This window comes from Cryptomeria japonica, chromosome 9 (assembly GCF_030272615.1).
Source record: "Cryptomeria japonica chromosome 9, Sugi_1.0, whole genome shotgun sequence".
NCBI classification, from domain to species: domain Eukaryota; kingdom Viridiplantae; phylum Streptophyta; class Pinopsida; order Cupressales; family Cupressaceae; genus Cryptomeria; species Cryptomeria japonica.
The window spans coordinates 747,361,162-747,382,343 of record NC_081413.1 but is presented as its reverse complement, the minus strand read 5'-3'; the positions used below and the strand labels follow the sequence as shown (position 1 = coordinate 747,382,343).

At 36.3% G+C, this 21,182-nt stretch overlaps 1 protein-coding gene across 3 annotated transcripts in view; it reads right to left on the bottom strand.

Moving 5' to 3' along the window:
- Nucleotides 1-21,182, bottom strand: part of LOC131064657 (protein GRIP) — a 289,846-nt gene that overhangs the window by 193,721 nt on the left and 74,943 nt on the right. For all 3 annotated transcript variants that reach the window (XM_059211056.1, XM_059211057.1, XM_059211058.1), the window contains one exon: nt 19,847-20,378. In XM_059211056.1, the coding sequence (XP_059067039.1) occupies nt 19,847-20,378 (532 nt within the window). The remainder of the gene's footprint in view (nt 1-19,846; nt 20,379-21,182) is intronic.

The window sequence follows — 21,182 nt, the reverse complement described above, 5'->3', positions numbered from 1 at the left end:
GAACAAAGTCATCTGGATGCGAATCCTGTGGAAAATCAGGTGGTGCTGGATCGGTAAATTCCTCATCTTCAAAGTCCAAATGCTCTGAAGCCCTCCCATCATGGGAACCAAGAGGAAGACGAACACCAACATCAGGATTCCTCACAGATTGAGTCACAGGAGTAGGAGTAGTAGAAGGCATAAATGGACCAATAGTCTCATCAACCACAACATCACGACTGAAAATGAGACGATTTGTCTCTACATCAATCAACTTGTAGGCCTCGTGGTTGTCGTTGTAGCCAGTAAACATAAGTGTTTGGCTCTTTGAATCCAACTTAGCACACTTAACGTCTGGAATCCATACATGAGCCTTAGAACCGAAGACTTTCAAAAGGCCCAATTTAGGCTTGCGTCCTGACCAGGCTTCTTCAAGAGTCATCTTCTTAACGCCATGTGTACGTGACCGATTTAGCAGATAGACTGCAGTGTAAACTGCTTCAGCCCAGCATTTCTTAGGAACATTTCTATGTTCTATCATAGAACGAGCCATTTCAGTAATGGTGCGATTTTTACGTTCAACTACACCATTCTATTGAGGGGTGTATGGTGTGGTGAGTTGGTGTTTAATGCCATGTGTAGCACAGAATGTAGAGAAGTCATTGGAACAAAACTTACCTCCATTATCTGACCTTAGAGTGACAATTTGAGAATCGGATTCTTTCTCAACTAAGGCCTTAAACTGTTGAAATGTACTAAACACATCTAATTTATTTTTCAAAAAGTAAACCCACATTTTATGACTAGAATCGTCATCAAATAACAAGAAGTACCTGCAACCAGTAACAGAAGGTGTATTCATTGGCCCACATACATCAGCGTGAACCAATTGAAGTACCTTGAAGGCTCGCCATGAGTCACCATCCTTGAATGGTGTCTTGTGCTACTTCCCAGCCTGACAGGCTCCACAAACTCCATGATTTTGGGGTTGGATCTCAGGTAGACCAGTAACCAAACCCCCCTGATATAACTCAGAGAGATAGTGCACGTTTAAGTGCCCATAACGATGATGCCAAAGTGTTATGATGGATGTACTCCAAGCAACCAGAGCATGCTCCTGAGAATCAGCAAGTCTATACAAACCATGATCCTCGAGTCGCATAGCGATTGTAGTAAGAGTCTCCCTATCAACAATGTTGCAAATGGACGAACTGAAGACATCTAATTGAAGAGAATGCCTCATGATCTGACTAACAGAGAGGAGATTATGTTCCATGCCTGGAACATATTAGACATCAAGAAAGATTAAATTTCTACCTCCTGAGTGAATCTGGACAGTGCCCTTACCAGCAATTGTGTACTCTTCTCCTCCAAAGATGACTGAATCTGAGAATGGTTCAAATTTCGTGAGCCAATCCCGACGATGAGTAAAATGCCGCGACGATCCTGAATCAATATACCAGGCAGAAGAGTGTACTAGATCTGTTGTTCTCTTGGCCATAAAAGCATAGAAAGCAGATTCTTTCTGCTCAGAGTGTTTGGCGACGGTTGCTTTCTGTTGAGACCCTCCTTGCTTCTTTTGTTCAGAAGCCAATCGATTTCAACACTCAGCCTTCATGTGACCAAACTTGTGACAATAATTGCACTGAACGTTCTTCTTCTTCTTGTTGTCCTGAGAAGAACCAGAGCCTTTCGGCTAAGAAGATTGAGCCTTCCCTTTGTTCTTAGCAAAAAATTTGGCAAAGAACGCTTGCTTGGTGGACGGAGAACTGGTATTGCTTCCAAACTGTTGTCGCCACTGATCTTGTTGTAAAAGCTTGTTACAAAGATCGGAAAACTTCAAATCGACGTCAGTGGAAGTGATATTGAGTATTTCGATGAAATGCTCATACGAGCGTGGGAGACTCTTCAGAGTAAAGACCACCATATCTTCTTCCTCCATTTTTCGACCAATAGCTTCCAGTTGGTCGCGAATATCCTTGGTCTTTGTCAAATGCTCCTGAAGAGATGTTTTCTCATCCATCATGATCGTGAAGAGCATATTCTTACGAAAGAACGATGTGCTCTTGTCAAAGGTTTCATGAAGACTCTTCAAATGATCCCATATTACCTTCGCAATTTTGTCGAACAATACCTGAGGTAGCTGCTCATCAGTAACAGAGAGTTTGATGAGCATTACGGCTTCACGGTTGCGCTTATCCCATTTGTCTTGATCTTTTCCGGCAGTGTTTGGACATTGAGACGTGCCTAGAACAATTGCATCAAGACATCGGTGCTCAAAAATCGTCAACATATGCCACTTCCAGGTGTTGTAGTTGCGGCCATTGAACTTCTGGCTGCTTTTGAGCATAATGTTTGTCAACGATGCCATCACATACCCCAAGGTCGAGCTGGTGAGGGCACGAATGCACGAAAACCAAAGGATGAAAACAAAGGGTTTTTAGAAACAAATTCTGCAAGTTGGATTCAGAGGCAAAAGCTAAAACCCTGGCATGATTTTTGAGGCATAAATTTTTTGAAAGACCCGAAAAAATCTAATAATAACCCTATTCAGATCTTGAAAAACCCACAAAGATTCTAGAAATATAAAAAATTTATGACTTGAAATGAAGGAGATAATCTCAAAACCCTAGCACAGTTTTCAAGGTAAAATTTTCAACTTAACCAAAAAAATCTGACAAAGACCCAGAAATCCTTGGGAAAAACCCAGAAAGAATCTACAATCAAAATATTTTTTTCTGAAAATGAAGGGCCAAATCTGAAGGCTCAAAAAATGAGGCACGAAAAAGGATGCACCTTGAAAAATCCGACAACCCAGTTGAGCTCTTGAAAAACCTACGACGATTTTGCAATCGGAAAAAAATTTCACCTTGAAACAGAGGGTTAAAACCCTAGGCGAAGTTGTAGAAACCCTAGGTGAAAAAAAATTTGCAAACCAAAAAAATCTGATGGTGACCCAGTTGAGGTTTCGAAAAACCCACCAAGAATTTGGGATCAAAAAAAAAAATTGCCTTGAAACAAAGGATCAAAACCCTAGGCAAAGTTGCAGAAACCCTAGGTCGATAAAAAACGTGCAAATTTTCTGAGAAAAACAGGTTCCGTGCCCTAGCTCTGATACCATGTGAAAATCAAACTCACTGGTAAAATATCTTGTTCATATTAACTGGTAAAGATTACAATTTATAGAAATACAAAACACTGTAGAAATTAATGATATTACCTACCTCTATCTACCTAATACTGTAGATACATTAATGAAATCTAACAACCTAAGTTGACCATTAACAATATAAGAAATTATTATTCTAACAGGGATAGAGGAAGAGTGATATGGAGAGAGATAGGTCTAGAGTTCGAGGGAAATAAAGAGGGAGACAAAGAAAACGAAAGAATGTCAACAAGAGCTTGCTGGTTACTGAAATTTGACTATCTTAAAATTTAAAAATCTTCTAAAACCTAGAATTTGTATTATAACTCCTACAGATTTAAAACCACTCTCAAACATCCTACCAATATATACATGAAATACAACTTAAAGGATAAGAAAGGAAAAACACATATTGAATTGTGACTTATACTTAATGTTATAGTTAAATGTTACATTTCATGTATATATTCTAATGAAGAGAATGAGGCTGACTTGAAGACAAGGAAGCCACTTTCAGAAAATTTTCACCATTTTTTGCTTAAGGACCGAGTTTTTAAGTGGGGGCTATGGGAAACTCCTAGGCATCCCCGAGACAACCAGAGGAATACTAAGAGTACCTGCAACATCTAGGGGATGTCGTGCGTCCTCGTTGTCTTGACATCAGTGGTAGTTCGACGTGGAGACATCCTCACCCCGTCCATGTCCCCAAAATGGCAGGAAAATGGGGGGAGCGCATCCTCGTGTTTCACTAGAATTTAATGGCATTGTGTTCGAGATATCAAAATGAGTCTGTTTATCCTTTTCAAGGCCAATTTTGTCATTCCATGCGCATTCCAAACTTCTTGGAAGAATATTCTAATATTAGGAAAAGTATCTTTTTTTATTAGATTGGATCACCAATGAGCTTTTGAGTATGTTGGTATATTCAAAATTCAGCTTCAGGCTATTTATGTATTTTCCACAACTAGCAGATGTGCAGGTTATTAATTAAAATATTAAATTATTAATATTTAAGTTGCCGAAAGTTAAATTAAAAGAAAACTATATTAATTATTTATAAAGGTGAATTATAAATTTATAAGTCACTTAAGTGCCCAAAACCTAATTACTAACTTTAAATGCACTTTGATGGAGCAGAAAGGATTATTATTTAAAAAGTAATTTTAGAATATGATTTCCAAATTCTTTCACAGAGGGTTATAAAAGGAGATTGAAGAGACTCAATTGCATCATTCAAAGCATTGGATAATTTTTATGAGCACACGATCACACTGAGACTGGGGAGGGGGCGAATCAATATAATACAATCTTTAGCTTTTTCAACTTAATCACAAAAACATCAATTGCACAATATTATTCACATAAGATGCAACAATTATGCAACACAAGAAGAAAATAAAATTTGCATTTAATTCCTTATAGGAGAAAGCCATGGCAAGATATTGCTTATATAAAACTTTCTTACAAATTTCGTACGCACCAACCCACAAGAGACACCAATTGTTAAGTTTTGTGATCAGACTGGATAATATAGTTTACTTTAATTTTATCAGAAGAGTATACAGTTTGTGTTGTATTACTATTCTAACTTCCCACGAATGTGACAAGATAGCAAGCGGATAATAGTAAATGTTCACTTTCCCTTGAAAGTATACCACTGATGATGAGTGTTGTTCAATCTGCCATGGATGTATGCTCAGATAATTATAGTAGTTTTATCTTATTAATTAATCCTTTACTGTATTACAGTCTAACTTTTATCATAGCCGTATTCACTATTTCTATCATCATCGACTTGACCTATTCAAAATGAAAACTGTATCATATTGATATATGCTATTAAACGACTTCCTGAGAAGTCGTGACTCTTTACTCCAAGAATCCTGGTGGTTTCTATCAAACCGATTCACTAATAATCGGTTAAGGCTTAACTAATACACAACCCAATCAATTACCAATCAAATTGGTGATAGCAATTATGATGCTGACTAGTTATAACAAAATATCGATCGTAAGTTAATGGTCGGATATATACATGTGTCTAGAGTAAACCATTTGGCAGCAATTGGCAAATAGAATAAGTAAATTTCTGAGCACATATGATGGACGGTTTTCATTATATGCAACGCACAGTGTAGACGGGTATCATTAATCCAAATGTTCAAGGCTGAAAGGCCAATTGAACATTTAGATTGGCTTTGTCGGTTATGCTAAGGATACCAACCAAAGCTATCATCATTAACACTCCCTCTTAACTCGGGATGTATCCTTCTTAATCTCTGAGTCACATAGTTATCACCTCACTGTGATAACAAACAGCATGGCATATCCATAGACATCATCTCATGTGATGTCCACCATTATGGCTTATCCACGGATATCACCTCACATGATATCCACCATAGAGATCTCCTCAAGTAATATCCACCATTATGGCTTATCCATAGATATCACTTCACATGATATCCACCATTATGGCATATCCATAGACATCACCTCGAGATATCAATCATTATGGCATATCCATAGATATCACTTCACATGATATCCACCATAATGATATATGCAACCATTATTGTGAGATCGTCACCTTACAATAATGGTGAGATGTACAAGTGTTCATCATTATGAGTGTAATATCCCCAATAATTTTTATTTTTTATTTTTGCAATAAGATTTACAAAGCAAACACCTTTTGTTCACCGAGAGCCCAATCTGGGAGGGTGAGAGCATATGGTGTTCTGAGGATCGTTAGCACCATAAACCAACTGAAAAGATGAATACAATAATGAGAGGCAAGCCAACCCCTTCCGCTTATCCAGCGGGTAAACTAGAAACTTGGCGGTAAACCAGCCAAGAGAACAACTCACCAAGACACAAATCACTCAACCGCAATGTTTCAGCAGGAGGACTAAATCACACAAAAGCTCAACTCCACCTCTTATTCAATGGGAGGACCATTACAATCATAAAATCACTCAACCACTTACTCAGTGGGAGGACTGAACTTCATAACTGAATTACTGAACAAGAAGGCGGCTAAGCTAGCCTCTTCCACTTATGCAGTGGGCAAGCAACCTCCAAAAATGGTTAGTAGTACTACTACTTAACCTTACAATTTAGAAAAGAAAAGATTAGAGATGATATCCAATGCAGATTACAGCAAGAAACAACTAACAAATTAACTCAAATCGTGCTACTGCTGCTGTACCAAAAATCTAAAGTCAAACAAGCATAACTAGTCTCAACCGGCAACACCAAAATGATCATAACTCACTCAAATGAAGTCGGAAACACACCAAATCAAATGTGAATGAAAGATATAACCTGGACGATGAAACATGAACACAAAACCTGCAGTCCAGTCGCCTCAAAACATCCGCACGCATCCCAATGCACACCTAGAATGGTACGGACCAGCTGAAAGGAACAATTTGCAACTAAAAATCCAATTCTTCAAAGCAGCGACTATAAAATTGCAAACTCTATCGCCTCCGTGCCACGTTTTGATAGAGCCAATACCCAGAATGAAGGAATCACTTGGTTAAGAGGTATGACAGAAATATGGTTTCAGCAACTCTGTGACCAGCAGCAAGAAAACACTCCAAAATCCACACAAAACACTCCACACTTAGCAAAACACTCTCTAACAGCACTAGAAATACAAGAACACAGCTAGGTACTATCTTCCAAGTACGAAACTGAGACTTAGCTAGGAAGCCACACTTCGAAGCTCAAATTTTCAATCGCCAAACCGATAGCATAACAATGCAATTTCATAAGATATCCAAATGGGAGGTCAAGCACCTGTATTTATAGTTTTTTCCCTCTGAAATTCAAATGTAAATGCTCCCAAATTCACCTCTCCAATTTGCATTTCATTTTACAATCACATGGCATCCAAATGACATTTCATTTCATTTTCCAAGGTGGGCGCCCAAGTTGCGTTTTAACCAATAATTAGACAAGTTCGAACTTGCCTAAGTCTTCAACAATAACTTAATGCATTCTCCAAATTTCAACGCCTAACTTAGGAAATAATAACATTGATATTAGATATAAATGTCCTTTCCTAAGTCACCCAATATAACATTAAACAGTAATAAAATAATTAAATATTAAACCTTGGGATAAGGAAATAATATTTAATTAATCACTTATGACTCTAGTACTGATTATCAACAAAATCCAGGATGAAGCTGAGCAATGAAGACCAATGAACTGCTACAGAATCAGGACCCTGTCCAAACTGCTAAAAATAGAATTGCTCAATACTGCCACTTACTAAAAATAGTAAGTCATGGAATACTCCTTCGAAAAACCTGATCTTCGCACTCGGAGAAAGAGCTTGGAAAGCTCAGTAAGACAGCATCATCCAAACAGCCAAACCCTAACTTACTAAAAATAGTAAGTTCTCACTTCACCAAGGAATCAAATGCATGTTATGCCACCCTGCAGCTCATGAAAAACCCAGAAGGAAACCATAGACAGAACTAAAGAATTCCCTCCTGGTAAACCCTAAAAAGCTCGAGCAGAGCTCCACAAGTTGGAAACCCTAATTCTCCTTTCCAAATAGCCTACGGGTCTCCGGAATAGGCCAATGGACCACTGAACTAATCACTGCGGAGAAGGGGACATTACAATGAGATCGTCACCTCACAATGATATTCACTATGGCTCATCAAGAGGGTGAACACACAAATACAAGAAAATCATCACGGACTCTCTCACATGATGTTGTCATGGAGTCACACACATGACATTCACCATGAACCATATCAGAGGGTGAGAAAAGGGCTTACACCTCAAGTCTCTCTCAAAGAGAAATGCATTAATCAAGAGTTTACACTTTAAACATCTTTTGAAAAGAAGAATACATTAGTATAAACAAATTAATGATGTTGAGACTCAATCTCAGCTAGGGCATTATTCTCTACCATACCAAGCTTACCTCAAAAGTACACAAACTTTATCCTGGAGAGAGGCTTGGTGAGAATGTCTGCTATGTTTGCTCATCAGTACTAATGTATCTCAATTGAATAGCATACCTTTTCACCATGTCTATAACTTGATCTCCACATGCTTTGACCTTTCATGAAATACAAGGTTGGAGTTTGCATCACTCTTGGTGTATTCCAAGCTCACCAAGTATTTATCTATCCAGGCATATCATGACCTAGGAGTCAGCATAAAGGCCTTCCACCCTACATACATAGGTTTCCATCCCATGAATCATAGTCCTTGACTCATCACTAGAGAAACTATCTTGACATGGTCCACTCCCTCTGAACCAATATGAGCAAGATTCTTGAATATCAATCGAAGCGCATCTTCTTAGTTGCTCCCTCTGTCACGGAAGCATCCCTTGCTCACTTGGTCCCAATCATGGAAGATATCTTGCTTCAGGAGACTCTCATCATCTGGTATGATCCTTATCCGTCTTGAAGTGTTGGATCCAAAGCCACCATGGATCTATTGTCATAAGATCGAGCCCTGGGCAAGAATATGACCATCCTAAAATTTAGAACAAAAATTCCTTGCAGTGCGCTCCCTCTCACTGGAAGAGCCTTCTTGACTCATCTTGCTTCGTAACCCTAGATGCTATCATCACCTGCACAAATGCCTCTATGGCTTTCACAAGTGAATTGCACTACTGCAGGTAAATATTTGTTTTGGAAATACAAAATCTCAGAATCTCGACTAAAGTCCTTTGCATATTCTTCCTAAATTTCAATTTCATCACAAATAAAACTTCAAAACTCTATAACCCTAAAAGCAACAAGCTGTGATTCTAAAGATTTCATGTATGTAAGGGACAAGTTTTTCATAGTAAATTGAAGAAATTTAAAAAACAAGATATCCAAATGCAACTTGTCGTAAGCGGACATGTGCTCACAATGTTGTTTCACAAATAACACGCATAATGTAATTGCATGAATTTATAACTACATATGAAATTTATGAACATTATTCAACCATAAAACTTATCTCTTTCAAATCAGAATATGAATCAATCTGCATCCTTTTGTGGAAAAGTCTCACCAACATCCGCAATGGAAGCTTGAGGCATAGTCCTGGTTGGACATTTCATTGCGAAGTGACCATATTTGTCACATCTAAAGCATTGGATTTCTGATATATCCTTCCTTCTTTTGAAGTGTCCTTTCTTACATTTCTTCTTTGAGGAGTGAGAGGCAAGAACATGAATATCTTCATTTGTAGAACTTTGATCAATGCCTCTAGTGACCAATCTTGACTCTTCTTGAATGTAGTCTATTTTTAATCGATCAAACTTGGGAAGTTTAGGTCTTGCGCTTATCCCTTGAATAAATGCTTCCCAAGAAGAAGGGAGACCATTGAGTGCCAACATGGTTAACTCTTTACTCTCTATGGTATGTCCAATGGGAGACCATTGAGTGCCAACATGGTTAACTCTTTACTCTCTATGGTATGTCCAATGGTAGAGAGTTGATCTCTCAATTCAGTAATCATCATGAAGTATGAGATGATGGATTCTTCTTTCGTCATTTTGATATGGTGAAGTTGTTGCTTTGATCAATGCCTCTAGTGACCAATCTTGACTCTTCTTGAATGTAGTCTATTTTTAATCGATCAAACTTGGGAAGTTTAGGTCTTGCGCTTATCCCTTGAATAAATGCTTCCCAAGAAGAAGGGAGACCATTGAGTGCCAACATGGTTAACTCTTTACTCTCTATGGTATGTCCAATGGTAGAGAGTTGATCTCTCAATTCAGTAATCATCATGAAGTATGAGATGATGGATTCTTCTTTCGTCATTTTGATATGGTGAAGTTGTTGCTTTGATGCAAGGGCTCAGCTAGTGTTGTTTATCTCATACATCTCCTCTAATGCTTTGAACATGCCATATGATGTCTCCAATTTGGAGATAATTGGCACGATGTGATCTTTCACCGAGTCAACCAACATCTTCATTGCTTTGTGGTTCTTTTTCCTCCATTGAAGTTTCTCATTTACTTCGGTTGGTTCTGGTATAGCTTCCCTCACTAATTCGTCTAATTCATTTTCTCCCAAGGCAAGCATAATTTTAAACTTCCATGATACGAAGTTTAATGCTCCTTCAAGTCTGTCTTCAACTCTAATTCCATTCACCATCTTGACGTATGATATACGTAGTCGAACTTGAAGACAAAAGTGGAAGATAGCCTTGCTTCTATCAATCTGATCTGATCTTTCCTTAAACCTGCTCTGATACCATGTTAAGTTTTGTGATCAGACTGCAGAATATAGTTTACTTTAATTTTATCAGAAGAGTATATAGTTTGTGCTGTATTACTATTCTAACTTCCCACGAATGTGACAAGACAGCAAGCGGATAATAGTCAATGTTCATTTTCCCTTGAAAGTATACCACTGATGATGAGTGTTGTTCAATCTGCCATGGATGTATGCTCAGATAATTATAGTAGTTTTATCTGATTAATTTATCCTTTAGTGTATTACAGTCTAAGTCTTATCATAGCCGTATTCACTGTTTCTATCATTATTGACTTGACCTATTCAAAATGAAAACTGTATCATATCGATATATGGTATTAAATGACTTCCTGAGAAGCCATGACTCTTTACTCCAAGAGTCCCGGTGGTTTCTATCAAACCGATTCACTAATAATTGGTTAAGACTTAACTAATACACAACCCAATCGATTACCAATCAAATCAGTGATAGCAATTATGATGTTGACTGGTTATACTAAAATATAGATCGCAGGTTAATGATCAGATATATACATGTGTCTACAGTAAACTGTTTGGCAGCAATTGGCAAATAGAATAAGTAAATTTCTGAGCACATATGATGGATGGGTTTCATTAATCTAAATGTTAAAGGCTGAAAGGCCAATTGAACATTTATAATGGCTCTGTCAGTTATGCTAAGGATACTGACCAGAGCTATCATCATTAACACCAATCCCCTCAATTCGTAGGCACCAAACTACAAGAGGCACTAACCCCCACTGCTAAGCACCAACTTAGCGAGAGACATCAATCTACTCATAAAAACCTCATATATCTGCTCATAACAACTTTATACATATAATCATATATCTGCTCATAAAAACTGTATACATTTGATTATAACTCCTCCATAAATATGATCATAAACTCTTCATAAAGTCTGTCTATAATTGCTTCACAAATCTGTATATTTTCTTCTTCTAGATCTGCAATATCTATTCATCTAGATCTGTAATTCTTCACATAAGTCTGTTCCAACTTTCTTAAATACTCTTCATAAAATCTGCACTAAGATCCTCTTCACAAATCTGCCTTTGTATGACAATATTTATCTTGCTCTTCTCATAAAAATATTCTTGTTTTTTAATGATATAACATTTATTTCAACACTGGCCCTTCTTCAAATCTGCCTATTCCTCTTTTCAAATCTGCATGTATAAACTCATATATATGCTGGTGAATATCTGATTTATCTATTTCACTCTACTCTCATCTCCTCTCAACATGTCATTATCACCTTTTATATCCGCATATCATTATGTCTCTATTTGAAGAGAGATATCTGTTAGAAAGGAAACAAACTTTTTATAAGGGCATGGGCTTCTGTTTACTAAACCAAAATGCTGATCGCTGCCTTTGAACATTTTTATTAATCTTCAAAATGATGCCTTGATATTTACTTTCACTCCATTTATATGTCTTGGAATATAATCCACAAGGTGCTCGGAAAAGATTAACTTTGTTTTGCTTGAACATGGGACAGCAATAAAGAGAGTCCCAATATAGTTCAAACAAGTTTCATAGTCAGCGCTGCCATAAATAGGAGTCTGTCATGATGTGAATTGTAAACAAAATGCTTAGTCATTCATTCAATAAGCATTTTTATTAGTTGTATCCATGGGGTTTAAACTTGACAAGCAATCAGATCATACATATTATAATTGTCTCTATGCATATTTTGCTTCATTCTAAGAATTGCATTTCCCTTCATTAATCTAACTTTGGCATCAATGATAACGATCTTGGACGATGAATTTATTCTTGACATCAATGACAACTATAATATTTCCAACAATTTTATTGAAACCAGTTGTGGAGGTTGAGTAGGTTTGATCAATAACAGCCCTAGGATGAAAAACACTACGATGAAGATTGCTTTTGGGAGTGAAAGATCTTCCCTAACCAATATGGCATGATCCATTCAGAGTCATGATTTGTGCGAAAATGGAGAAATAGAAATTTCAAACCAAATTGTTATATCTCTTACTTAGACTCACAGGTTTACAGGTACAACAATTTTGAATATTTGTGAATTAGTGTTGCATGTGCAAGTGTGAGGTAGAACAAAAATTTCAAGTGTGGTGTGTGCAATGGAAACAAAATTATCAATTTTGTAGTGTGTGCCCTAGAAGTGGTATTTTAATAATCAAATATTTTATGTGTGCTGGTATAACCCAGCCGTACCTTTCATGAGCTCCCAAAAGGGTGTCATACATTTATTATATTCCTTGCCAAGGAGGAGTCAATGCATGGGGAAGGCATTCAAGCCTTAGTTGATTCCAACACAGTCTCAAAGAGGAACTTACAGACTGTGCAGCATTTAAAAGGGAATTTGAAACATTTAAAAAGGCTTATGTACCATTTATTGGAGTTGTACCTATTTATTGATGCCATATAGCATTGGATGTCATACCCATTCTAGCATAGGTTCACAAATAACCATTGAATCTTCAACAACTACCTCTTTAAAGGCATGTCAGGGAGCTACCAAGACTGGCACTAGATTAACCTCTAAAGAATATTTCTTTGTGTCGTTTAGCTGTTACGTTTCCTCAAGATATTGCAAGAAAATGTGAATTTCAAGATTTCAAGAATGGAATCCTAATATATATTTCTACACCATAAATCTGTGGCTGAATTATCTTCAAGGACTCATTCTTTATCTAGCTGGGATCCTTCATTGGTATTCTAAAAATAACTATAAACTTTATATCTATATTCACTAAGAAGTAGCTTTGCATGTGACTATTTATTTCCTCGAATTGTGTGTTGTTCAAGTCATTATTCCTTCATATTTTCTTTCAATTGGTCTCTATTTTCAGCAGCCTTTAGGTGTCATTAATGCTTTTAGATTAGTTGTTTCTTTCTTTCAATAACTGAAAATCGTTTGCAATACAACTATTAACAGTACGACACATGTATCTGAGCCAAAAAAATATAGGCACATAATAATTTTCATGTACACAAAACCCCATTAATGAATCTTGAATCGAATAGTATGCATATCCATATTTATCGTTTATGCTTTGAGTATGGAGTCGGTTAGCTTGATTTAGGTTAGTTTAGATCTCAAGGAGCTTCCCCTCCAAATTTGAAGAAAGATTTTACCTCACACTGTTTCATTTTGTCTTGTCTTACAAAACGACAAATAAAAATGCAAATAAAATCAATGGGTGTAACTCTACCCACCAATTGATGTTACATGAATTTATTGAGCAATAAAAAATCAATGTGTCAAAAATTTTATCCCAGCTGCCATAGGTGTAGATGTTGGATTACACCCTCCTTGAATTGTGTGTTTTTCAAGTCATTATTCCTTTATATTTTGTTTTCATTGATTGTCTCTATTTTGACCAGCCTTTAGGTGTCATTTATGTTTTCCGATTAGTAGTTTCTTTCTTTCGATAACTTAAAATCATTTGCAAGAGACAACTATTAACAGTCTGAGGCCAAAAAACATAGTCATGTAATAATTTTCAGTTATGCAAAACCCCCTTAGTGAATCTTGTATAGCTATAGGTTAGATCTCACAAAGCTTCCCCTCCAAATTTGAAGAAAGACTTTACCTCACACATTATTCATTTTGCCTTGTCTACAAAAAGACATTTTTAAATGCTTCCATGGTACAAGAGGTATAACACTATCCACCAATTCATGTTACACATGTTGACCAATAACAAATCAATGTAAATCGAAAATTTTATCACAACTTCAATCGGTGTAGATGTAGGATTACAACCAGCCATCCAAAACTTGCCTTGGGGTGCTTTGGCATACTTATTTTCTGATACAAAATAAACATAACTTGTCAAGAAGTGCTTTGGGATACTTAGTTTCTGATACAAAAATAATATAATCTGTCTAGAAGTGCTCTGGCATACTTAGTTTGTGATAGAAAAATAACATAATTTGTCTAATAGTGCTTTGGTATACTTGTTTGTAATACGAAAATAACATAATCAAACTCCCAAAATTCTATCCCTAAACAATATTGTAAGGCAGATGTGAGTATGGCTTGTGTAGCAATGTGGTTGCAGAGAATATTGGTCGATCTTCAATTTGACAAAATAACACCAATCTCTCTTTTTTGTGACAATCAAAGTGTGCTCAAGATGAAGAAGAACCCAATCCATTATGCCAAAACACATATTTAAGTTAACCACCATTACATCCATCATTTGGTGAATAATGAAGACATTGGTCTTTACTATTGTCCTCTAGAGGAGCAGATGCTGACATAATGACGAAACCTCGGAAGGTATACATTTGTCAAAATTAGAGATAAACTTTAGATTGTATCTAATTCAGGCATTAAGGAAGCATATTAGACAAACAACAAAATAAGAAAAAATATGTCTGAGGGTTTTTCGTAATGGTAGGCAGATTGTTATGCCTATTGAAGCTTGTTACAATTTTGTGAGACTGAAATTGAATTTCGATTGACAAGTTAGTTGTTATGACCCCAGCAAGTAGGGCTACCAAAATTAAATAACTCCAACAAACCTTTTCTAGGTTTTTTTAATAACTTTTCCCATATTTGACTGTCCAATTCAACTTCCACGAATGATACAGATCAATATTCTGTGCTAGCTTTTGCAATTCAATCTAAAAACCCTGATTTCCTATTTTTTGAAAGTTTTTGTTTCTCATACTGAAAAGCTATATAATACCTTAATTTGAAAGATATAATTAGAGTGGAAGACATACATCTCTTACATAGAGTTTGCACGTTTCATATAAGTTATCAATTAAAATAAACATCTAGTTTGATCAGCTATTTAGTAATTGTAAACTTCTTTTGTTTGAGTTTTATTCAATTGCTCAACACCTCAAACAATGTATTCTCTCCTGACTTACCAGCTTTACAGAGATAAGTAGTATCAAAGCCTGATCACTTCTGCATGTACCACAGAATGTGATTCACATATTCAATTTTGCTGTTCATAGCAGAAACAAAGCCTTCAATTCTGATTTTTACAGGATTCAAGGATGATTCCAAGTGCTGTAGTGAAGGATTGCAAGGTGAAGAGTGTTCAACATTATTATTCTCTTATTTTTCATTTCTCCTAGCCTATTATGTTGTCGCATCCAATTTACAAGCACTGTTTTCCATTTCCAGCAGGATTCTTGTTCAGTTTTGTACTTCTCGAGGGTCATGGAAAGCAATAAGAAATCTTTTACAGCTTCAGAATTGTATTAAAATGTGTTGGTGCCCAAGACAGTGTTGTTGGATGTCTTGCATAACGTCCATGATAGCCTTCTTGGCCATATTAGTATACTTGATCTGAACGTGGAAGAAAGAGTCTAAGCAGGAAGCAATTTGGTCATCAAGCTGGTATTGGCAGGGCATGCATTAGATTCATGTCTGCACCATTTCAACATTTTCTGGAGGCTCCATGAATTCGCCCTATTTCAAAACTCCAAATGGATGAAACAGTTTCAAGTCAAAAGTCATTTCAAATTTTCAGAAGTTCATTCACAGGTCAAATTTCTATTTTTAATAACAGCCACATCTGGCAGGAGTCATCATTAGTAGTGGCTATTTCTAGGCAACAGATATGAGCCTATTTTAGTCTATTTGTATTTAGTTCTTTGTTTGTAAGAACCCCAGCCAAGATTTGTGCAACAGATATATATATTCCACACGTTCCCAAACTCAGTTAAGGGACATTTTATCGCACAGTTGCATGTATGCCAATTATGACTTTCAGATTGCGAGTGTGATGACATATTGCTGGTGTGAGTATCAATAGTAGATATATGCAAAGTATATTCACAGCTATGCAAGGAAAAAATAAATAATACAACCAAACTGAAACTAAAAATGTATATTATGAAATATCAGATAACAAAGCTTCCAATATTGAATTTTAGCCTCATATCTGACCTGTGTCATTCAGAATATTAATTGTTGTTCTTAGAACATAAAACGATGACTGAAAATAGACTCCAGGAGTTGGCAGCCGTGCAGATATAAATTTCAGTTTATTAACATTTACCAAACAGCAACAGAAACGGAGTCACTCAGATTTCTAATCCCCTTACAAAGCTTCCAGTCACACATGAATAACTTAATCCTCCATCAAAGCCACGGTGTACATATCCGAACATGACTTTAATCAGTCCAGAATGAAGACACAACCAGCACTTGAGATCTCACATGAGGTACAGGAGCATAGTTTGCCTTGTCAAGAAATGTCCCTTGTTTTGCCAATCAATGTTTTGATGTCAGCGGCCAGTTTGGTTAGTAAATTGACCCAGTCCTACCATTCATGCCTGTACATGTAGGTTAAAAATTCTTAAATAGCATCAACCTTGTCTTTGCAGAATCGGACGATAATGACTTCCCATAAAGCCCAATGAATCTGGAATTGGAAATAAGAGATTGCAAAGGCTTTGTCGCTCTGTTCAATCAATATGGTATCTACAGTCTCCTTACACAGGAATAATATTAATATATATTCCTATCAAATATCCAATTCTACAGTCAGCAACTAGGGAAAGTGTGAGTTATGGTCAATAGCTTTGAAAGAAGTTTAATCATGCCAGAATATTAACAAATTTAACACCTTCAAATTTAGTGTTCACAGTTCCTCCTTGCAAGCACCTGTTCGTCACGCTGAGCTAAGATTTCTTCTTCCACGACCTGTCCTGCAATGTTATGGCACTCCCAATCATATGTATAAACCGTTCAAAAAAGAAATATTAATCACTCATGCTTGGGGAATACTCTTGCAAATATATATTCTTCAATGCTTTCAAGGAAATCACCATTCGATAATAATGCCAAGTCGTCTAGCCTCTATAATGTGCCAATGCAAAAATATAATATATTCCCTCAGCCATGATATAACTCTCACGTTTATGAATGGTCACTAATATATAATATTATTTAATCACTAACATTAACAAATCTGTTCATGAAGAAAGGCTCCCATAAAATATTATTATTTGGCAAATCAAATTTTATTTGCCCATCTAAACAAAAATTAAGCGTCCAAGATATTGCACTTATAATGCCACGGATAAATAAATCTTTCAGATTTGAATAGTTATTCACCAAAAAAATAATTGGTGGATATTTATTTTTTAGCCATAATTCTCCCTGCTACATAGGGGGATGACCCCACAATGCAGCGGTTAGCTGCGAGCCTACTACATGGGAGGTCTTGGGTTTTGAGTCTACTCGACTGGTTCTTAGCTCCAGGGAAAAGCTAAAAAATACCACTTCGGCTGTGACTTATCAAAAAAAATAAAAATCTCCCTGCTAAATAAACTTTATTCTTTGAAAAATCAATAGATCATCCAAAAATAACCTTATTCTGAAAAATATTAAAACAGCTTGTAAATTTGTCAAGGAACAAGACTTCGCAAATTTCTTCAATGAAGTCCAGTTGTGAACTCTTACTGAATCCACCCCAAAGGTTGAATTGGGTTTTCGTCCAATCAACCGATCTCCCAAGGTTTTCATCCCAAGATGAAGAAAGAACCATTTTCAGTCTCTAAAGATAAGCTTTCATAAAATTATCCAGCTATAGTGTAGTAATTGGATCCCTATACAGTTTTAGTGTTTTACTCACTTTGGACCCACTTTGATGGTTGTGCCTAATGTACATGGTTCATGTCAGATTGTGCTCAATTTTGGGATGGTTTTCAAAAACTTGGTGCAATCCCCTACTCAAAACCTTTGTTGTAGCTCAAACTGCTAGGACTAGGACGCCAAACGCCCCTATCCAAGCAATTTGGCACCAAATTTTGAATAATAACGGTTGGCTTTGCAAGTAGCAGGAAATTGCTCCCGATGTTAGCCTTAAGCAAAAATTAAATCCAAAAAGGTTTTAAGTTGCATACAAATACAACTCCCTCTCTCATTTTGCTCTAAGTCTTGACATCTAGCAAATTCAATTCACACAATCAAGCATATTCAAGACAATTGAGCACAAGTCTGCAATCAAGGAGTCAAGCATTCAAGTTTCAGCAATCATGATCAATTTTTATGTGTTCTTCCATGATGAAGGCATGCATTTACATCATTCAAGCAACATCAATCCTTGTTTGAAGCTTCAAGCCAAGGGTTTCATATCTAAGGTAACATTTGTTGATTCAACAATTTCCATTAACGTTTCAGCCTGCTCTATTTCATCAAACATTGCTATAGTGGACGTGGAAACACCAACTCAAGGTTTGACTTAGGCAAGCCCCCATACAGCAGAGCCATTTTTCCTCATTTTCATGTGTGCAAGTTCAAAACCGATAGCAGAGAGTGTCATAGGTGTGCAGAGCAGACAACGATGAACGATCTTAGACTTCGAACAAGCATAAACACCTGGACTAGGGAACCCTCCAACTGTTTCTACCACTTCCAAGCTGATTTTTGGAGGAGCAGAGCTACAGAACCTCCTGATCCGGAATACGGAGCTTACTGTTGACTCCGACACCCTTAGGCTAGGACACCCAACACGCTACTCCTGCATTTTCAGACCCAAATTGCAGCTACAGGTTCTTCTCTGTTTCCTATTTCCAGATCTCAGGTACTATATTGATTTCCAACTCTGTATTTCACTATCATCATTGAAAGTTGTTAATTTCTTATCATTTATACACATTTCCCAATCTCAAAGCCATTGCAAAAAAGGAATCATAAATTACAAGCGTTCAACTCTCCTATTAGGACTATAGCTGAACCTATTTATGTTTCCAACGATATGCCATGGAGATTTGAGATTTTAGTTTGCATCCATAGGCCTAGGATCTCATTTCAACACATATCACCAACATGCTCAATTCTTCTCCAAAACCTCCATTTTATATTTCATTCTATTTCGAACCAGAACAAAATGGACATGGATCACTATCATGTATTTCATTCTATTTGAACTAGAATACAAAGGACATAGATCACTGCTATGTATGATGGCTCTTCAATTATCACTACGAATACTGATCTAGTATTTTTTGTTTTTGTTCCTTGTATTGAAAAGGTACATAATAACTAAATTCAGAACATCCAATAAAATTATTATAAGGCACAAATCTCTGATAAAGAATGTGTCCAATTTTTATAAACTCCAAGCTGAAATAAGAATATACTTTGATCAGATATTACATAATTGTCTATCTTGTTTGATTTTAAGTTTTTTGCAGATGCTATTTAAAATTCCATTCTCTTCCTCAACTAGCATACTGTCCCCACACTTACTAGATTAATTCAAATCACAATACGGATGTTTTTCAAAAATTGCAGACATAAGGTCACAAACTCAAACACATTATTTACTAAATGAAAATTGGTTGAAAAAGTCTTATCCTCTTTTCCACATATTAAATTCACAATAAAAATATTGAGTAAGAATAGAACTCTCCAGCTGCACATGGTTCCTAATATGATATGAAGAAACAAGATGCCGAATTTAGAGAGGTAAGTCTAAACATGAGAACTCACCTTCAACAAGCTGTGTTGAAAGTTCTTGAACCCTTTCGTCAGACTGAGATATTGCGAGATGAAATTGTTTGATGTTATCCTCTGCTACTGCTAGTGATGCTCTGCTCTCTTCAAGTTGCTTACTCAGGTCTGTAATCTCTCTGTGCAACTGACTTACAGTGTATGAATGATTTCCTTGAGAAGATTCTTTGAACTGCACAATGGCATCTTCTGTGCTACCAGATTGAATTATGTCAGCACAGAAGTGTTCAAGATGCAATTTCAAATATTCATTTTGAAACTTTAATTCATAAATATCTTTGATGAGTGAGTCCCTCTCATAAGCATCTGATACATTACTACCATCAAGAGCCTCAATTTTAACAATTTTTTTCTCCTGTAATCTCTTGTCCCCTTGCTCAACATCAAGCAAGTGCTTCTGAAGATCTGAACAACGCTCTTGTAACTCTCTAACTGCTGTGTTACTTTGTAATAATTGTTCATGCAGTGCTTTGTTTTCCAGGATAGTCACTTGTAGTTTACCACTTTCAACCTATTAGAAAAATAAAAAATAAACAAAACTTCTGAAATCATTTATTTGCAATCATAAAGAGTTGAAGAAGAAGATATGGATATCATCTTTTACCAAGAGCTGACAAGTCTCACTCTTGCATTTGCATAGCACTTTTCCTTGGGCCAACTTCTATATTAATTTCCATAATTTGAAATCTAAAGACTAAAGCAAGAAAGGCAACTAAAAAACATATAAATGGATGATCTCTGAATATGCTTAACTACATCATATCCTTATGAACCCGAAATGGCTTTGGAGATAATAAATATTAGCAATCCCATACCTATAGATAAATATAATGATGTACATTCAGTTAGAATTACATGATATGCTATCCACAGAAATCTAGATATGACATGAAATAGCCCTCCCAAAGTTTAAATCATGTTCAAACAAATTAATCAAGTGACTAACACCTGTGTACAGCCAGCAAGGCTAAAGTCCAGATTCACGCAGAATAAAAAAAAAGAAAGTAAAGAAACATTTTTTAAAAAGAACAAACAAACTAGAGAACTGTACCTAACATTCAAAGCAGATCTTCCCCGATAAAGTTCATTAAAATTCTAGAAAAATAGAATGCAAGTCCCTAAATACACAGTGCAATTCCTTAATTCCCTGATTTCAAACCCCTAAAGCCAAAAAATATCTTGCAGAGGGATATAGTTGGACCAAAATATATGTTTCATAAAAACTGCTAGGCATCAAGAATGACCATATATGGCATTCAAGAAATCAAAAAAACAACCATAAAGAAAATAACAGAAGAGCTAGCTAGAAGATAAC